General features: G+C 50.5%; 1 protein-coding gene across 1 annotated transcript; it reads right to left on the bottom strand.

Moving 5' to 3' along the window:
• Window positions 1-3,317: 3,317 nt before the first annotated feature.
• On the bottom strand, window positions 3,318-18,275 carry ATP1B2 (ATPase Na+/K+ transporting subunit beta 2). The gene is made up of 7 exons (XM_063301684.1): window positions 18,144-18,275; window positions 11,318-11,446; window positions 10,447-10,551; window positions 6,782-6,984; window positions 6,447-6,503; window positions 4,609-4,707; window positions 3,318-3,722 (listed from the first exon to the last, which is right to left on the bottom strand). Exons 1-7 carry the CDS (start codon window positions 18,253-18,255, stop codon window positions 3,558-3,560), a joined length of 870 nt encoding a protein of 289 aa, XP_063157754.1. The 5' UTR covers window positions 18,256-18,275; the 3' UTR covers window positions 3,318-3,557.
• Between the last annotated feature and the right edge of the window lie 367 nt (window positions 18,276-18,642).

Here is an 18,642-nt window from a genome sequence, read left to right as displayed (position 1 = left end):
AAGCGAAGAGATCATTGTCGCTGCGTAACTAATAGCCCGGCCGTAATTAAACGCCGTTTGCTAGTTGCGGCATTGTCTGTGTCAGGAATTCTGGCTCAGGCCAAGGAGCGTAAGCGATGAGGGGTCGAGAGAGCTTTGCTACATGTTGGGGGGTCCCTTCAGCACGGAGGGTGCCCTGTGCTGGGAAGCCTTTGGAGATTTCCAGGGAGGATCCCTGTGGGGCGATGTTTGCCCAGCAACCCAAAAGTCTTATGGCTGGAAGGGGCAATCCATATGTGGTTTGCACAACCAGAAGGGTGTGCACCATCCTGCAACGCTTCACACTTAAAAAGAGCAGCTAGAGTAGCCAGCTGTAACCAGAGGAAACGCAAAGCAACTCTTTGAATCCTCAATTAATTTGCCCAATTTAAGATTGGCTGCAATGCTGCACTTCCAGCTTCAGAGGCACTCTACCTTGGAATATCAGGGGCAAAAGGGGAGAAAAGATTACACAACTCACAGAACTAATCTGTTGCACGCTGCCTCTGTGGTCCGGTCCTTATGATGGTGCCAGTTGTTTTTCTGTCTTTAATGCAGTTGCAGGATGCTACACAAGAAGATGCATTACACTGCCACACCTTAAACCAGTGTTTCTCAGCCTTGGCCACTTTAAGATGGTGGACTTCAACTCCCAGCATGCGCTGGCTGGGGAATTCTGGGAGTTGAAGTCCACCCATCTTAAAGTGGCCAAGGTTGAGAAACACTGCCTTAAACAATGACATGAAACAACCCAAGGACTTGTGTGTGCTGATGAACCTGAGAAAGGGCTGCAGAGAAGCAGGACAGGATATCCAAGCCTTTGCATTGCAGCTGCACTTGGCCTTTCTCCACTTGGGGTGGGGTGGACGGACACGGCCCCCCCACAATTTAAGATTGGTGTGTTGCCTGGATTGCCATCTTGGGCCTACACTGTAATCCTTTTTTTCACTTTAAGCTATTCTTCTTTCCCCCTCATTTTAACGCTGTTCTTTATTTTGTGAGCCCCCCCCCCCCGAGTCGGTTGACACCCCAATCGAATCGATCAATTAAAAAGGCATAAAGCTGCAGAGCGCAGGGGGGAAGAACAGCTGATTTGTGTGGTGGATCCCACAGAAGGACCCTCCTCGAACATGGGTCAGTCTCTGGGAAATGAGGCGGCTAACACCCCCTCTGAGGGGCAAAATAAATTCGTACTGAAGCCACCCACATAAATTACCTTTGTCTCAATAGAAAGGAGACAAGTGCCAGTGTTTCTGGACACGCATGTCTGTTGCGCTCAGCCTGGGAGAAGAGAGCATCTGTGTTTTAAAACCTCCAAGGGCTTCCTGCCCCCCCACCCCACCCTGACCTCCCCCAGCCTCCTTTCCTGATCAGACTCAGCAAAAAAATAAGGGCAGGAAGGGGGGCTCCTGCAAGCTTTTAATGAAAACTATTCATGAAGTCTGGCTCCCCAAGGACCAGGGCACTGCTGCCAACACATCTCCATATCCCGCTCCCCAACTCTTGGGCACAGCAGCTTTATACCCTTGCAATTTCTGTTCCTGGCAGTTAGCAGAGGCGGCCTGCTTTGCTCGACTGTATTAAAGAAAAAAAATTCAATTATATCTTTAAAAACATTAAAAAGTTCCCTTTTGGGGGGATTCGAAATGGCAGCCCAGAGACTACTTCTTTCAAATGGCCACAGGATCAACTTCTGATGGTTTAAACCAGTGTTTCTCAATCTCAGCAACTTTAAGATGTGTGAACTTCAACTCCCAGAATACCCCAGCCAGCATGTCCAAACATCTTAAAGGGAATTCTGGGAGTTGAAGTCCACACACCTGTCTCGCTGCTTCAACTCAAGGGTCTTCGTGCTTCCATAAAATCAAGATTATTAATATATATTCTGTCTGGCATTTCATTAGAACTGGACTTCGACAAGATACCATTAGTGTTCCTCTACACACGTTTTGGCATTAAAAAAAACATTTGGAGGTTGAATTTTTAAGTTTTATTTCTCTTCTTTCACAGTAAATCTGATACAGGCAATTAAATAATTCTGCAAATAAAAACCAAGAACAAAAAAAAATCAAGAAAGTTAAAAAGCTGAGGAATTTTAAGTTATGACTGCCATTCATACATACAAGTTCTTCAAAGGTGCATCCTTAAACTGTAAAGGAGGAAATTTAATATTACAATAAAAATAAAAAGCAAAGAAAGTTGAAAACCTTCACTGCTATTTTTTTTCAAACACACGTTCTTTTGCTCAACAAATATAAAGTAGAGAGCAGATCTTGCAGGGAAGCATCTAGAGAAACCAAGATCTCCAACAATGAATTAACGTTGGCTAAAAATAATTATCATTAGTTCAGTCAACAATTCCCCATGTGGTTATGGTGGAAACAATGATTTCATTTATATTATCTTAGTGCAAGGTGCCACTATTACAACAGATTAAAACAACTGTACACTAATGAACAGGCGTTCCGCGTAGATCCTAAGCAGGAAAAAAGAAAGGGAAAGCGATAATGCAGGGTTAGACATTAAAACCAACAAACCGCCATTCACAGATGCCATGGCAATTGACTTTTGCAAGGAGACCACACCGGGGCCATCGCACACCTCTGCCATGTCCACAAGCCGCTGCATTGACAAGCTGTTGCTGTGCCAAGGAAGAAAATGGACGCTTTTGGGTTCTACCCGCCATTTAGGATTTTCTGCACCCATAGCCCAATTTAGGATTTTAGGCCATGCCAGCTTCCTAGCCATTTTCCTTCTTGAGAGGACTAACCCGGTGCCAAATGGCCATCATTCCGCCCCTTTGCCCAGTGGGTCAAACTGGCCAGTTTGGGGCTACGCAAACTGGGCAGTGTCTACCCAGAAGCGAGTCCCACTGTAATCAGGGGGACCGACTCTCGGATCAGGGTGCCACCCGCATCGACAGGCAGGGTGCCTTCCACGTCCCAACGGCCACAAGCTTTGGGGACAAGCATACAGAAAGGCCCCCAGCCAGTTAACCTAGCCAACCCCCCTTCAGCCCGGGGTGGATCGAAAGCCACCATCTGTGCACGCAGAGCAGGAAAACACAGAGATTCCGTGGTGCCTTAATTTTTAATATATACTTTTATATATATATAAAAAAATATCTATATACATTTATTATTATATTAGGAAACATCTCCGGGGAGGGCGGGGGGGGGCTCCAAAGGGGAAGGGTCAACATTCTGATCTTCCCCTCGCAATATCCAAGCGGTGAGGTTAGAACCAATCCAGGGTCTCCAGGTAACGGGGGGCGCTATGGAGAAGGTTGATGGCAGGGGGGAGCAAAGCCTTAACCGTAGGGCCAAGGGGCGTGGGATTGTCTAATAGCACAGGTTAGTGGGACAAGATGAGCAGCAGCTGCCAAGGGGACCCCCAAATCCATCATCCCCCCCGGCCCCATCAGCCTCGACCTGGTGGTTGTTCTGAGCTCCCTGTTGGGGTTGCAGGGAGCCACCGGGAAGGATCCGTTTTGGAGGGTGGAGGGTCCAGGAGGCGGAGGAGCAGGGACAGAGCAGGCCTCAGTCTTTGTTGACCCGGATTTTGAAAGCCACGCGCCCGGCGAACTTGTCTCGGTCGTCAGTGGTGGCGATGTTGGCTGCGTTCATCTTGCATTCCACGTGGTGGTCGTAGTTGAAGGTGAGGCTGAGGAACTTGACGGCCACCACGGGCTGCGTGTAGTTCACCTGAGACCGATGGCGGGGAAAGGAGGTAAATAGGCTCAGCCACACACAGAGAAAAGGTTGCCCCGCACAGGCTGCACTTCGCCGCCTTTTCTTTCCATCAAGAGGCTCAAACCAGCACTGGCACCAAAAATCTACGCACAGAACTCCCCAGCCAGCTTTGGGTTCCTCGACCTGGGCCACTCTAAGCTGTGCGGACTTCAACTCCCAGAACTCCCTAGCCAGCTTTGGGTTCCTCGGCCTGGGCCACTCTAAGCTGTGCGGACTTCAACTCCCAGAACTCCCTAGCCAGCTTTGGGTTCCTCGGCCTGGGCCACTCTAAGCTGTGCGGACTTCAACTCCCAGAATTCTGCACAGCTTAGAGTGGCCCAGGTCGAGGAACCCTGCTCTAGAGGCCTTTAAAAATGCACACTGTTCTTGCATTCTTTGCACATTTAGATGTCGGGACTTCAGGCTCATGCATCTTCTTCTCCGCATGAAAGTTTGCCCTGCACCCATCCCTACCCTGCACTGGCCGTGTCCGCTTAAACAATACCTAGCTATAATACTAATATATATATGATATATATATATAAGATAGTATATATTATATTTATTTAATATATATATACTAAACTAGCTATCGAGAGGAGTTTTGACGTTAGCAAAACTGGAAATGGCTCTGCTCTGCGTCCGCCTGAAACGTTTGGCCCGAGCCTGCGCTGCGTTTTTCTCCCCTCCAATCGCTCCCTCCAGCTTTTTTATCAAAGGGGTCACCAAAGAATTAACAATTGGGTTGAAATGCACACGTGAGATAAAACTTTTCCCTGCACGAAGTCCCAGGGGTGGACCACAAAGCTGGGAATTTCCCAGCAGGCACCGTGCCAGGTTGCCAAGAATCGACACTCACATGGACTTTTTTGCCATAGTAAGGGAAGTACATCAGATCAATGTTGCCATCGGCGGGAAACATTGCAATCTCTCCCAGCTTCTGGGCATCCTCCTCTTTCTGGGAAGGGAAAAAGGGGTGTCAAATGACAGCCTGAACATTTCCCCCTCCCCAACGCAAATACTGTGCATCCTCAGTTACTTCCACACAGGGGTTCTCAACCTCAGCCGCTTTAAGATGCATGGACTTCAACTCCCAGAATTCCCCAGCCAGCTTTGCTTAAAGCGGCTGAGGTTGAGAAACCCTAATTCCACATAATCCAACAAGCCAAGATTGCTACTAGCTTTACAATTTCTCCCATTCCTTGTGCTGGCATCTTCCAAAGCTTGCCTCCCCTCCCAAACCTGCTTTCCAAATCTTCCATTACACCCCGACAGGAAGCCCTCCGCCCCCTCCCCCCCTGGTTCTTACAGGAACTTCCTCTTCAGGGTTTTCCTTCATCTGACGGTGGAAACGGAGCAGAAAGGACAGATTGATGCAAACGTGAAATGAAGAGGTGGAAGGTGTAGGCAAGAGCAACGGATGAATAAATTAGTAAGCAAACGAAGTGGTTAATCAAGAAGAGAAACAAATAGGACAGACACGCAGGATCACGCCCTCCAAAGTCCGAGGCTTGGTGGGATCTTTTGGACGTTCAGCAAAAGATCAAGCTCCTAGTCGTCGGAAGGCGCAAAGGTAGCTCATGCGTGCCTCCCCAGCTGTGGCTGGGCATGGGATGGCCAGCAGAATTCCTGTTCCTCGGAAGGAAGCTGGCACAGGAGGGAGGCAGGCAGGTGGCTCTGCTTCAGAAGAAGACCAGAGAGAAAGAATCGCCCAGCTTTCACCCATGTTTCAACAGTCCTCGGAAGCAGGAATTCAATTTTTTCTGCACCGAATAAACACAGCACAAAGCGCACCCCCTTCTCATCAGTGGGGGTGGGATGCTACAGGAAAAGAATGGGACGGAGATTGGGAAAAAGTTAACAGGGGCACCTGACCCAAGGTGGGGAACCCCAGAACCCCAGTTTCTCCAGGTGCCTGCTAGAATTATTTCAAGCCAGAGAAGTGGCGGGAATTTTTTTTAAAAGCGAGAGCAAGCAATCCTGCGGGTAGGGCTCCTGTTAAGGACGTTAAATGCATTTAGGGATTGAACCATCAAAGGGTTTCCCCAGCCTCATGCTGAACGCTGAAACCACCTTTCGACACAAAGCGGCAAAGTGCTCTCGAGCAGAGGGATTTCCCCCCCTCCCTATCCAGGTTTGGTTTGATCTTTTTAAACCGGGTTAGGAGGGCCTAGCACCACCCAAGAACCAAGTTTCTGAACTATCTGTGGCTGGGGAGGGCCTGGTGTCAAAACATTTTAAAGCGCAACTGTTGGGACTGGCTCCGTGTCCCGAAAGGAAGGAAGAGGCTCACGGGAAGATGAGCTTGGCAGGAAGGAAGCAGAAACAGAGGTTTGGGGGCGCAGGGTAGAGGAGAAGAAGCGGCCAGGGGAAAACTTTCCAAACGAACTAGGCAACTGGACTCTTGGCTCAGTCACAGCCTCCCGAAGCAAGGGGGAATCTATTAACGTCCAAAAACAAGTCTGCCAGCTACTTAGCGGGTTAAGAAGTCCAGCGGGCTATTTCATCCCCGAGCTCCACGACCGGGGACCCTTACCTCCTGTGCGGACTTCAGTCTCTGCCAGCGCAGAATGTGTGTTTCCAAAGGACCGCCAGGAGAGGGGTGCAGAGCGAGTAGATAAAATGTGTGAACACCAAGGACAAACAAGAGACGGAGAAGACAAAGAGGCTAGGGCGGGGTTGGGGGGGGATTTTTACCTTGGCCATGCAAGAAATGTTCATGGGCTGGTTGGCCCCTGCATAGAAATTGATGACCTGCAAAGACAAGATGGGTAAGGGAAGCATTTAGGACAGGGTTTCTCAAACGTGGCCCCTTGAAGATGGGTGGACTTCAACTCCCAGAATTCCCCAGCCAGCAAAGCTGGCTGGGGAATTCTGGGAGTTGAAGTCCACCCATCTTCAAGGGGCCACATTTGAGAAACACTGACTTTCCTAAGGACCCCTGATTTAGGACCCAGACGCCAGCTTCTTGGCTTCTCCGCTTGCATAGCCCCCACCCAGGGATACCCTCACCCCACCCTCCAGCCACCCACCCGGTTCATTTTGACGAGGATGCAAGGCCGTCCTTCCTGGTAGCCGTAGGTGGAGTCATTCAGCCCTGAGCAGTCCCTCAGCACCGTGCGGTTGAACTGGCAGGCCCTCTTGGGGTAATTCAGCACCCCGTTGTCGAGCTGCTCATTGTAACGCCCAGGCTCACAGAACTCGTTCATGGCGGCTTGCCGGGAATCGTTGTAGGCTGCCGGAAGAGAGACGGGGGGGAGGAAGAGACCCGGCTGAGCCTCTTGGATGTCCCCTTCAAAGGGTCAACGCTTAGCAAACGGGCTGCGCTGCTCCGTGCTTTGCCCTAATGGTGGCTGGATGAGGGTTAGGGAAGGGGCAATCACGGAGCCACAATCCGTAGTTTGCAAATTCAGCTGCTGGGCCCAACACCCCGGGCGGAGCCAGGTCCCAGCAAACCTCATCTGGGTCAGCAGGACGATTGCTATTACTATTGTGCCTGTCCTCAGCCACCGCTGTCTGTCTATTTATTACTGTTCCTGGTCGTTTTATTGAGATTCACCTTTTTAGCTGCCCGGAGTCGCTAAAGTTGGGTGGCCATATAAAAGTTTTCCTTTCTCTAAAGCCTGCCTGCCTGTCTTCCTTCCTCTCATTCCCATCTCCCTCCCTCCTTCCTTCCTTCCTTCCGTCCATCCATATCTCCTTCCTTCTCCCAATACATAATTTGGACTAAAATCATACAGTGCATTAAAAACAACTGTTAGAAACATTCCTCTGGGCCCAGGACCCACAAATTCAAAAGGACAAAAATCAAGGGAGACCCAATCTTATGACCCAGAGGCGATTGCAACACTCCACCTTTCCTAGTTTGGTGGAACAAGCAGGTTTTCACCAGCTTCCTAAAAGCCAGAAGGGCTGATTTGGTGTGTGTCTGTGTGTGTCTGTGTGTGTGTGTGTGTGTGTGTGTGTGTGAGAGAGAGAGAGAGAGACCAAAAAGGCACCTATTTGCCCCCTGAAGATCACAATCTCTCCTTAAGGGGTCACCCAACGAGTCCATCCTACTGGATCTTACTGGGCAGGCCGATGTTAACTGGGAGAAGGTGGCTCTGTGGGCACCCAGGCCCCAACCATGGAGGACTTCAAAGGTGACAACCAGCACCTTGAAGCAACCGGGCCAGACCTTGGAGCAGAGGGGCTAGTTAGGAGCTTGGAGGTGCACCCCTCTTGACCAGCTTCTGGACCAGTTGCGGCTTCTGAATACTCTTCAAGGGCAGCTCCATGTACAAACGATTGTAACAGTCCAGTCAAGAGGTGACTCAGGCCCAGATGACAGCGCGTAACAGTCCTGCTGTTCCAGGAAAGGTCGCAGTTGGTGCACAAGATGGAGCTCTGAAAAGGCCCTCTTGGCCAAGCCTGCCCCCTGCTCCTCAAGCAGGAGCTGTGAGCCCCAGAGACCGCCCCCAAGACTTTCATTTATATACAGGTAGTCCTCAACTTATGACCATTCATTTAGTGACCGTTCAAAGTTACAACAACGCTGAAAAAAGTGACTTATGACCATTCCTTGCACTTAGGATGGTTGCAGCATCCCTGCAGTCATGTGATCAAAATTCAGGTGCTTGGCAATCGGCATGTATTTACAATGGTTACAGCATCCCAGGGTCACATGATCACCATTTGCAACCTTCCCAGCCGGCTCCCAGCAAGCAAAGTCAATGAGGGAAACTGGATTTGCCTAACGACTGCATGAGTCACTTAACGACCGTGGTGATTTTTCAAACAGATTTCCTCAGTTTGATGGTCTCTACGTACCTTTGGCTCCTAAATTGCCAGCCAAAAGAGCCTTCATCTGGCATGTCCAGAGGGTGCCAGCTGAGGCCATAGGCCCAGAACTCCAAAGTATTTGAAAACTAAATCTCCCCAACCACGTATTTGCATTGGTGAGTGAAGGCAGAGAAGAACTGGCTGGTAGATTCTCTCCTGCACAGGACAGTGTTTCTTAAACTATCGGTTTAAGGGTCATACGCATTCTGCTTCCAGGACAATGCGGGTTCTGGACAAAACATGGCCATTAAGTGAATCGCCAAGTTCTCCACTGATTTTGCTTGCCTGAAGCCATCTGGGAAGATCAAAAACGGCTGTTAAGTTGAACGGCTTAACGGCAATCTGCTCCCCTTCTCCAATTAACCGATAATAAACCCTGATGAGAGTAATTTCAGAGGGTTACAGCTTCCCTGTGTGGTTTCACATGAATAAACGCAGAGTTTTAAGAAGTGGTGTGGTGCTAGAGATCAAACAAGTTCATTTAATTTGATGAAACCGGGATAGTGTTTTTGTTGCAGTCTGGAATTTAATTTAGACACCGCGGCTCACCTTCACCCAAGTGATCGGCTTTTGAAAAAAATCTCAGTGGCTGATGTTGAAATGCAGGGATGGCTGGAATGCATATGACACCCTGGGCCAAACATGGCTTTAAAAACATCTGACATATACAGGCCATGATCATTTTCAGTGTTTACTTCTTGGAACCAACAACAACTCCAGGATACAGATAGTCCTCACTTAAGGACCACAATTGGGACCAGAATTTCAGTTGCTAAGTGAAGCGGTCATTAAGTGAATCCAAGTGAAGCGGTCATTAAGTGAAATCGCAACTGTGCTTATGATCTGACTTCAGCTTTCCTTCGCTTTACAGACCTGCAAAGGTCATAAATATGAGGATTGGTGGCAAAGTTACTTTTTCATCACCGTCATAACTGCGAACTGGTGCTAAACGAGGCACAATGACCACAATTGGGACCAAAATTTCAGTTGCTAAGTGAAGTGGTCATAAGCGAATCCAACGCAATCTTACAACCTTTTTGGGGCGGTCGTTAAGCAAATCTGTGGGTGTTAAGTGAATCACACCATGGCCATTAAGCGAATCACACAGTTCTCCATTGATTTTGTTTGCCTGAAGCTGGCCAGGAAAGTCGGAAATGGCAGTCACGTCACCATGGGATGCTGTGATGGTCATAAATGCAAACTGGTTGCCAAAGCACCCAAATTGCGATCATGTGACTAGGGAGATGCTGCAGTAGTCGTTAAGTGTGAGGACCGACCACAAGTTAGTTTTTTCAGCACTGTCATAAAGTCCAAACCATCACTAAATGAATGGTCGTTAAGCAAGGACTACCTGTATTACTCTAATCCTTATAAAGATCACATTAAGGGAAAAGGTTATTTTCATATTGCAGATTTCAGAGGTGCCTAGAGCTGAAACAGCCTTCCACTGTTCTGAAACTGTAGTATAGCTCTGCCTCTTCACAAGGGTGTTTCCTACCACGAATGCTGGGCATGGGAGGGGAGATACCCATATGCAGCGGAAAATATGTCATGTAAGTTTCATGTGGCAGGGAGTTCCTCTGATTAACACGCTGCACTTGTTGTTACTTGCACCCTGAGGGCAAACTATGCACAAAGGTCAAGATGCCCTTGTGTTGAGCTACATCCCAGTATTGTGCTAGACAGGGTTATGGAAGTAGCTTGGCACAGGCAAGGCGTAAGGGCACTAGAGAGGCCTGGAAAAACCGGGGTGGGGCGGACACCAAGTGATCCACTCCTTTGCCCAATGAGGTGGTGGTTTTTCTCCCCAAGGGTTCAACAAGCATCCTTTGGAAGAAGGAACTGGGAGAAAGGGGGGCCCTCTTCCGTCACCCACCTTCCAGAAAGCTATTGAGCATCTTCACGTAGCCGTCCCAAGACTCAGTGCTGGTTAGGTTGTAGGTGAGGTCCAGCGCTTCCGTCTTGGGCCGAATCATCATGCCTGGAATTAAAGCAAAAAGCAAAAAAAAAAAAAAAAAAGGCTGGTGGCAACACAAGAGCGGCGAACACAAACCGGTCCAGGCAGCTGGACCGGAACAGCTTCGCTGTCCACCTGGGCTTGGCCTTCCTGCTTGCCTCAGCTGACGTTCCCCTCTTCGCACTGTCCCCTCCATCCCATAATTCTATTCCTCACACACACACCCCAATGGTGCCCATTCCACCCCCCTAATTTCTGTGGGGCAGCCTTGGGGGGGGGTGGCGGCAGCCCAGGGCTGTACGGAGCCCATCGATTGCTGGCGTGACTGGGGGGGAGAGAACAATCAAGGCAGACGCTCTCCCCAACTCTTCCCACCGCCCCCTTCGCCTGCTCCAGAATCAGGCTCAAACCATCATTCAGGGGTGGGAAGGGCACATCCATGGCTGTCTTCCCCAACTCGGTGCCCACCCGAAGCGCCCCTTCAACATCTCCCAGAAGGCTACAGCTGGCATGCGTGCTGCCCACGTGGAGGCCAGAGCACCTTCCTCAAACAGAACCCGTAAGCCCAGCCCAGGTTACGTCCAGGGCTTAGCACAGCCGTTGGCTGGAGGGCCACTCCAGAGGACCTGGCTGCCACAGCTGGTAACTGCAAGTCTGGGGAGCAGCTGCGCCAGACATCTGGCCAAGTGTTCCATAAAAGAAGCATTCGCCATATGGAGGGGAGTTTACGGGAAACGGGGCATTTCTCCCGCACAGGCCGAGAAAGGAGGAAGCTGCGGCACGGCCTTACCTGGGACGGAGAGGCGATCTTGGTATTTGGGGATGAACGGATCCACGGTCTGCAGCATGACCCACATGGTGAGCGAGAAGAGAGCCGTCAGAAAGCCGTAGAAGACCAAGTAGAACAGCAGGATGAGAGCTGGCGGGGGGGGGGGGGGCAGGAGGCCAGATTAGTGAAGGGCTCAAGGAGCACAACCCACCGTATTATTATTTTTATTTGCACAGATTTAAGCATCAAAGTAGCCAACATCTACACCAGTGTTTTTCAAACTTGGCCACTGGAAGATGGGTGGATTGAAGACGAGCTGGAGTCCACCCATCTCCAAGTGGCCAAGTTTGAAAAACGCTGATCTACACCAGCATCAGTTCTCCTCTATCAAATGTGCCCACTTGGATTCCTTCCTCTACCAGCTCTGGGTTAATATCCACAGAGGAGACCCCCCCACCCAAGAAAGCCTAGCCTTCAGTCACCTGCTTGCAGAGAGCCCCCCCCCCACCACCATTCCTTTGCTCTTCTCTACCTGACTGCCTTTGCTCCAAGGCGCCCTCCGGCACACCCTCGCTCAACCCCAAGGCGCTGTGCCAATTTAATTAGATGATTGGAGACAGGGAAACATGAGACCTCCCCATGCGCTGGCCGTCGAGCCAACCCAAGGTCCTTGGCAGATGGGAAGGCCCCCACCTGCAGCAGCATTTCCTCCAGGGACGGGAAATTAAAAAGGGCAAGCTGAACAGCCACCCACAAAACTCATTTGAGGCACCTCTGCGGTGTGGGTCCCATTGGCACTGTGGGGAGACTACAGGAAGGGAGGGAGGGAGGGAGGGAAAAGGAAGGAAGGAAGGAAGGAAGGAAGGAAGGAAGGAAGGAAGGAAGGAAGGAAGGAAGGAAGGAAGGAAGGAAGGGTCTTCTGAAATCTGCTGCTCCCCAGATGTGTTGGGTCTGCACTTCCCACAATTCCCCAGTCAGCACAGCCGTTGGGAATTCTGGATGTCGCATCACCAATACGCCCCCAAAGCACCAAGACAGGGCACACTGTCCGTGAGAGATCATCAGAATTTGGGACTGGCCCAAGGCAGAACTGAGTCCAGCTGATAGGTTTATTCACCAGTCATGAATTCAATGATCTTCTCTATCAGTTACATTTAATTGTAATTACATGTAAATTGAGAGCCAGTTTGGTGTCATGGCTAAGGCACCAGGCCAGAAACCGAGAGGCCATGAGTTCTACTCCCACATTAAGCATGAAGCCAGCTGGGTGACCTCGGGCCAGTCACTCCCTCTCAGCCCTAGGAAGCAGGCAATGGCAAACCACTTCCAAAAAACCTTGCCAAGAAAGCTGCAGGGACTTGTCCAGGCAGTCTCCAAGAATTGGACATGATTGAACAAATAAAAAAAAAAGTGAATTAAATGAAAGCCAAGGTAGCTTTTCCCTCAGCATGATTCACTACCCTTTTGGATACGGCCATTGGAGAACATCCTCCAGCCTCGAAGGGCACGTATGTCCCTCTGCTTTTGAGAAATAAAGATGTCCCATGTCAAGTTGTGGTGGAAGAGTTGGGGAAGCTGTCCCTCACAAAGACTGAACTCTTAAAACATCCATTAATCTTAAATTCTGGGCACAGTTTCCTTCCATAGTGCAAAGGGATATATGGAAGAGTATCCATAATAACGTCCCAAAGTCCTCATTCTTGCATGTTGCTCCAAGGAGTAAGCATCAATTCACTACTGTGCTTCTTTCTCCTACCAAGCCATGATGCAACGTCTACCCATCCAGATGACAACCTATCTGTTTCTCGCAATCTGTTTCACTTGAGGTCCAACACATCTGGAGGGCACGAGGCTGGACAACAGCTGGCTTGCAGAGCACAAATATGTTCTCCTTTCCTCATACAATCCTAAGCAAAGAGGCGAACAGGCGTTTGCTACAGGTTTCCCTGGCAGCGCCCAGGCCTGCTCCTAGTATTAGCTGCTTAGATCAAAAAGAAGTATAAATATAAATATATATATACTTATAGGTATTTATAAATTAGTATAGAAATATATATATGAATATATAAGTATATATTTATATAAACACACACACACACTAATTTATACTTATTATTTATACTTATATTTATATAAATACTTCTTTCCAAGAGAGTTTTGATTCTGCATTTGTTTACTACCACCTTCTAGCACCGAGAGTCAGATACCATTCCTTCTTAATGCCACTCAGGTTTTCTTCCACAAAATGATTCCTTCTTGTGCTGACCCAAGAGAATAAAAGGCAATTTAGCAAAGCTACACCCAGTACATTTGTTTAAATTTTAATCAAACACTGACGGGCAGAAAATGAATCATGAAAAGAAAAATCAATCCGTTGAAAGCCCTTGTAAGATATAGGGTAAGTCAGGACAGAATTTTAAAACCACTCAATTAATCAGCACCATAAATCTTCATCATAAAAGATTCAAAATGGAGGACAGAGAAAAAATACTATGAAAACAGTGTCAAGACGTGGAAAATTTCTTTTTATTATGGCATTTAACAGATTGTTTTACAAACTCTTTTAAAAAATATGCCTCTTAAATTCCCAGAAACCCACAATATCATTTAGGAGTAGGGTATCTTCAGTTTTAAATCTTAGGTTTACATTCCAGTCTCTGGAATTACTAAGGGTTAACACAAGGTTTACATCTTGATTTCTTATTACCTATAAGCTTTACCCTGTCGAGGTCACTTGTAAGCACCAAAATTAAAATAAAATGCGATTGTCTAACACAGAAGCAATTCTGAATTTGTGTCAGCAAATCTTTCCGTTCAATACAGTCCCTGAACTAGGGCATTATTCCTATTTTGCAGAAGGGAAGGTTGAGGCTAAGAGGAAGTAACAAAATGCCAACTCCACCCTCAGTAAGAATCTGTGGCTACAGAGATACCTAAGCCAGGTCTTAAAGGCTCAAGTTGCAAAACCAGAATTTAATATAGGACAGACAAGTATCAAACCATCTATCAAGAGTTTTGATACGTGTTACAAAAACAGTGATACATTGATGATATATTTGAATTGCACAATGCCTAACCATAATGCAAACTAATCTGCCAGCAAATCAGAACAAAGAGTAAACCTGGGATAATCATGCTGTGAACTCTAACCTCTTGGGGTTAAATAATACCCAATTCCTTGCAGATGGCTGGCAACTGACCCATCCTTCAGGGGTGGGTGGGGGGGTGAGGTGTAAACCCCAGGAAATCTTGTTCACTTTTTAAGAGAGAGCGAAGTTCAGATGTAGCAGAGATTCCCAAAAAGCTTCTCCTTCAATGAGCTGGAAACCAAGGCTCCAGATGCACCATGAAGTGCGCCAAGGGGACACATTCTCAAATGCACCTTAAGCCTGCAAGCCCTAGCCTTCCAAGGTACTGTGGCCGAGCCAACTTGGCAGGCAAACACTGCTGTCATTCCCAAGCCCCCGTGATCTTCTCCCCCTGCTACTCACCCCAACACCAGCAGGGCGGGCACCCCCTGCGATGCCATGCAATGCCCAGCACGCCATCGCTCAGGACCCACCTTTCCTTGGGCCCTCTCGGAAGCCTCGCGTTTCTTGCCTCAACCCCTCATGGAGAAACCAGGTTTACCTTTCCACGTCACACCAGCACCCTTTCACCTGCAAGCTTAATTTTGCTCACCGCCCAGAGTCACTTGCCGAATCAACAAACAAATAAATAAATAATGGGCCCCCTCCATTCAAAGGCTCTCCAATCCCAGGCCAGGCCTTGTCCTCCTCCAAGCAGGTCCCTCTGCCAGCTGCAGAAGAGCGGGCCAAGCTGCACCAGCTTCCCCCCACCCCCTTCCAGCGTGCACGATCTCCCCGTCTTTCTCTGCAGAACCAAGGGAAACAGAATTGCCCCCCCACCTCTCACCAAGTGGAGAACGAAGCCGGCCTCTTCGCCTCCCCATCCCTGTTCTTCCTCCCCCGCCTCCATCTATCCAGCCCGACAGCAATGTCTGGGGAGGTGGAAACTCTCTGCAGGGAAGAATCTTTAGCTAATCTTGCCCCCTTATGCAGCACACCCACAAATGCACAATCACGCAAAAGTGGGGTTCCCTGAAGAGGCAGAATCGAGGTTGGGAGAACCCAGTGCCTGGCCGCATTTGGATCAGGTGCCCTGCTCAAGAGGAGCCGCCTTCTGGCTTGGCACCATGAGTTGGTCTCTTTTATTTGTGATATTTGTAAACTGCCCCATTGCAAGGCCTGGGCAGTGTACCAGGAGTACAAGAATAAAAATAACATCGAGCAGAAGTGAGGACCACCACCCAGAGTCACCCAGAGTCACAGGCCAGGTGGAACAAAAAGGTTTTAACATCAGCCGCATTCACCCAACGAAAGTTCCTAGTTTAGTCTTGCCTGCTGGGCTGGGAAAATCAGACCGTCTGTTTAACTGGCTGCAAGCACACACTAAACCAGGGATTTGGGGGGGGGGAATAGAGAAAGAGGGGGAATAAGAGAAAAGGACACCTTGTTTTCAAGGGAATTGGAAGAGTGGCAGCTGGGCTTCAAAATCAACATCCTTCCCTCAAAGATTGAAAAGTCTAAGAACGATGCAGCATGCTTTTTCTTAAGCACTTGCCAGGAAGGACCGCAAGAGCATTTGCAAAGGGAGATGTGGCTGTATCAAGCTGGAAGGGTCAAAATGAGTGGGGAGGGGGGAGAACGGAGATCAGGCTGGTGGGAGATGTTCAGAAGAGAAATAAAGAATTGCAGGGAAGCGACTAATGGAGCAACTTTTTTCAGAGGCCAGTTGGTTAGACAATAATCTTCATGCCACATTCGGGAGATGTGCCTAGAAGTCCTTCCCCCCCACCCCACCCCACCCCACCCCTCACATTTCTTTCAATCTCACCCTTCCAAGATGCCTCCCCTTTTACAAACCCAGCTGGAACTGTTGCTACCATGCCCACTCTTCCCACCACCGTTCCCAATTTATTGCACCGTAACCCTCTGCTCACGAGCATCAGGGGCCCGGTAGCATCTTTTCCAAGGAACCAATGTTATTAAAAGGCAGAAGCTTCCAGACTCCGCTATTTTTGCCACCATAGAATAGACTAACGTGGCTCCCCCCCCACTTCAAGGTCCCGGGCAGAAAGGAGACTCTGGCAAAATGGAGGATGGCAAAGGATTTCCGAATCTTCCCTTTGGAAGCAAGAAGGGGAGGGGGTTAGCAGCCTGTCCTGGAGGGATATCTCAGGAATTGGAGAGGTGGGGGCACTGATTAAAATGAGATGGAAACAGGCATGCCGGTGCCAATTCTGGCTCCATACACAGAGTTGGAGATGTCGAGGTTCAAAAACGTCTACAGAGCTGAATACATGCATTTGAAGATTGATATTGGAGATGCACGGAAGAAGGGAAGGAAGGAAGGCAGCGACCTCAAAGCCCCCTCCCCTCCCACACTGGGAGGGAGCCTGTGGACAGATCGGGCAGCGGTGGGGGAGGGGGGCCTTGGAAGCCAACCACCTCAGCAGAAGGAGAAGCATGACCTATTTTCCATAGGCCCCGATTGCCTCTGGCGGCAGTGGCACCTTTCACTGCATCGGTGTTAAAAATGGGGGTGGGGGAAAGAAAAGAGATATTCTCCCCAAAACATTGCCTTAGAAAACAGCCCCCCCCCGTGCCCTCAAACCCTGGCCATCTTGCCCAGGAGATGATAATTTGAAGCTACAACCCCCCCCTCAGATATTTGAAGACTCCGTCCAGCTCACTAAAAACCAGAGACTCCCCCACCCAATATTGATTCCATTCTTCTCATGTCCCTCCTCCTCACAGCCAATTTTCCCCGCAGGTATAGTCCCCCACCCAGAAGATGCCATGCTAAAACACTGCCCCCCCTTTTTTTCTTTATCCATTCCACATACATTAAAAAACAAACAAACCCACGAATTGGTTTAATTCTCCCTGCCCGGCTGGCTTTTCCCCGCTTTCAACCCTGTCTGCTGTAGCTGTAGCCCCTGCATTTTCCTGAAATCTGTCAGATATAGTTAAACACCCTTCCACCCCCCCACCCCCCAATTTAACGGAGGTAATGAGATCTCCTTACACCCTGCAGCACATTTACGACCGTGTTTTTGTGCAATAATCACGTCCCTCTCCATTTATCAGGGAGAGATAGGCAGCCCTTTGAAGCCCCAGCCTCCCCCCACCCATCCATTAACTCATCTCCAAGAACATCGCAAAGGTCACATTCCCAGCCTTTCCTTCTCCGCGACACAGACCAGCCCCGTCGGCGCGGTCCGGGGCTCCTGGACGCGTCCGGAGAAGCACCGCATCCCGCTCGGCCGGCAGGTAGCGACGGGGACATGTTGGGGCGAAGCGGGCCCCCCCCCGCGCCCTTTCTGCTTCACTGGCACGCTCGGTGCGGTTCAGACGGAGCTTTGATTCCCTCCCCCCGGTCGAAGCTGGGATTATTTTGGAAGGGGGGGCTGGTGAGAATTCGCTCCTTCCGGAAGACCGTGCATTCCGAACGGTCGTCCGCCGTCAATGAACCCCCCCCGCGTGATTGAGGCCCCCCATTTAAGACCCCTGAAAAGGGAGCCCCCTTTAAGCCACCAAGCGGAGCCTTTCGCTTTGCCCCCCCCCCCCATTAGCCAAGCTCCGAAGAAACCCCTTGCCAGGGACGGACTGCTCTGGCAGCCCTCTCCTCCCAGCCTCTCTAGGCCCCTCCGTTGCGTAAGTCTTGGGGGGTGTCAACCTCGCCCCCCTTTTCCATCCAGGAGGGCGGCCCCGCACAGGAGCGCTCCCCCCGCCCGCCACGGCTGAGCCCTGCAGGGGGGCCCCGGGGGCCCCGCGAGCCTCACCCCAGCTGCTGCCGGTGCGCCCCATGAACTGGTGGGTGCGCGGGTTCCAGACGAACTCCTTCCACTCCTGCGCGACCTGCCCGCACGTCTTCTTCTCCTTCTCGACAGCCATGGCGGGGCCGGGGGCAGAGCGGGCGGGCAGACAGGCCGGTGGCGCGGTCGGCGAGGCAGCCGCAGGTGAGCCGGAGCGAAGCCGCCGCCGCCGCCGGGCCGGGCCGAAGGGGAGCGCGCCGGGATGCTCGCGAAGCAAGAGGCCGGCGGGCGACGCCGCGGCCGCTTTATCCCTCCTCTGGCCCCGCCCCCTCCTCCATATGCAAATGAGGGCCCTTCCAACCTGCGCCCCCCCGCCCCCGGACTTTCCGCCGGGTTTCCTCCCGGGGCCCTGCTGCGCCCCGGTCGGGCCCCGCCCGGGCCGCGGGAGAGCACGCGCCCCCGAGGCAGCCTTCGCCCGCCGCCCCGGCCCCGCGGAAGCCCGAGCGGCTGCGTCCGCGGGGTTAAC

The sequence above is a fragment of the Candoia aspera genome, chromosome 4 (assembly GCF_035149785.1).
Source record: "Candoia aspera isolate rCanAsp1 chromosome 4, rCanAsp1.hap2, whole genome shotgun sequence".
In the NCBI taxonomy this organism is placed as follows: domain Eukaryota; kingdom Metazoa; phylum Chordata; class Lepidosauria; order Squamata; family Boidae; genus Candoia; species Candoia aspera.
This window is presented reverse-complemented; position numbering and strand designations above follow the sequence as displayed.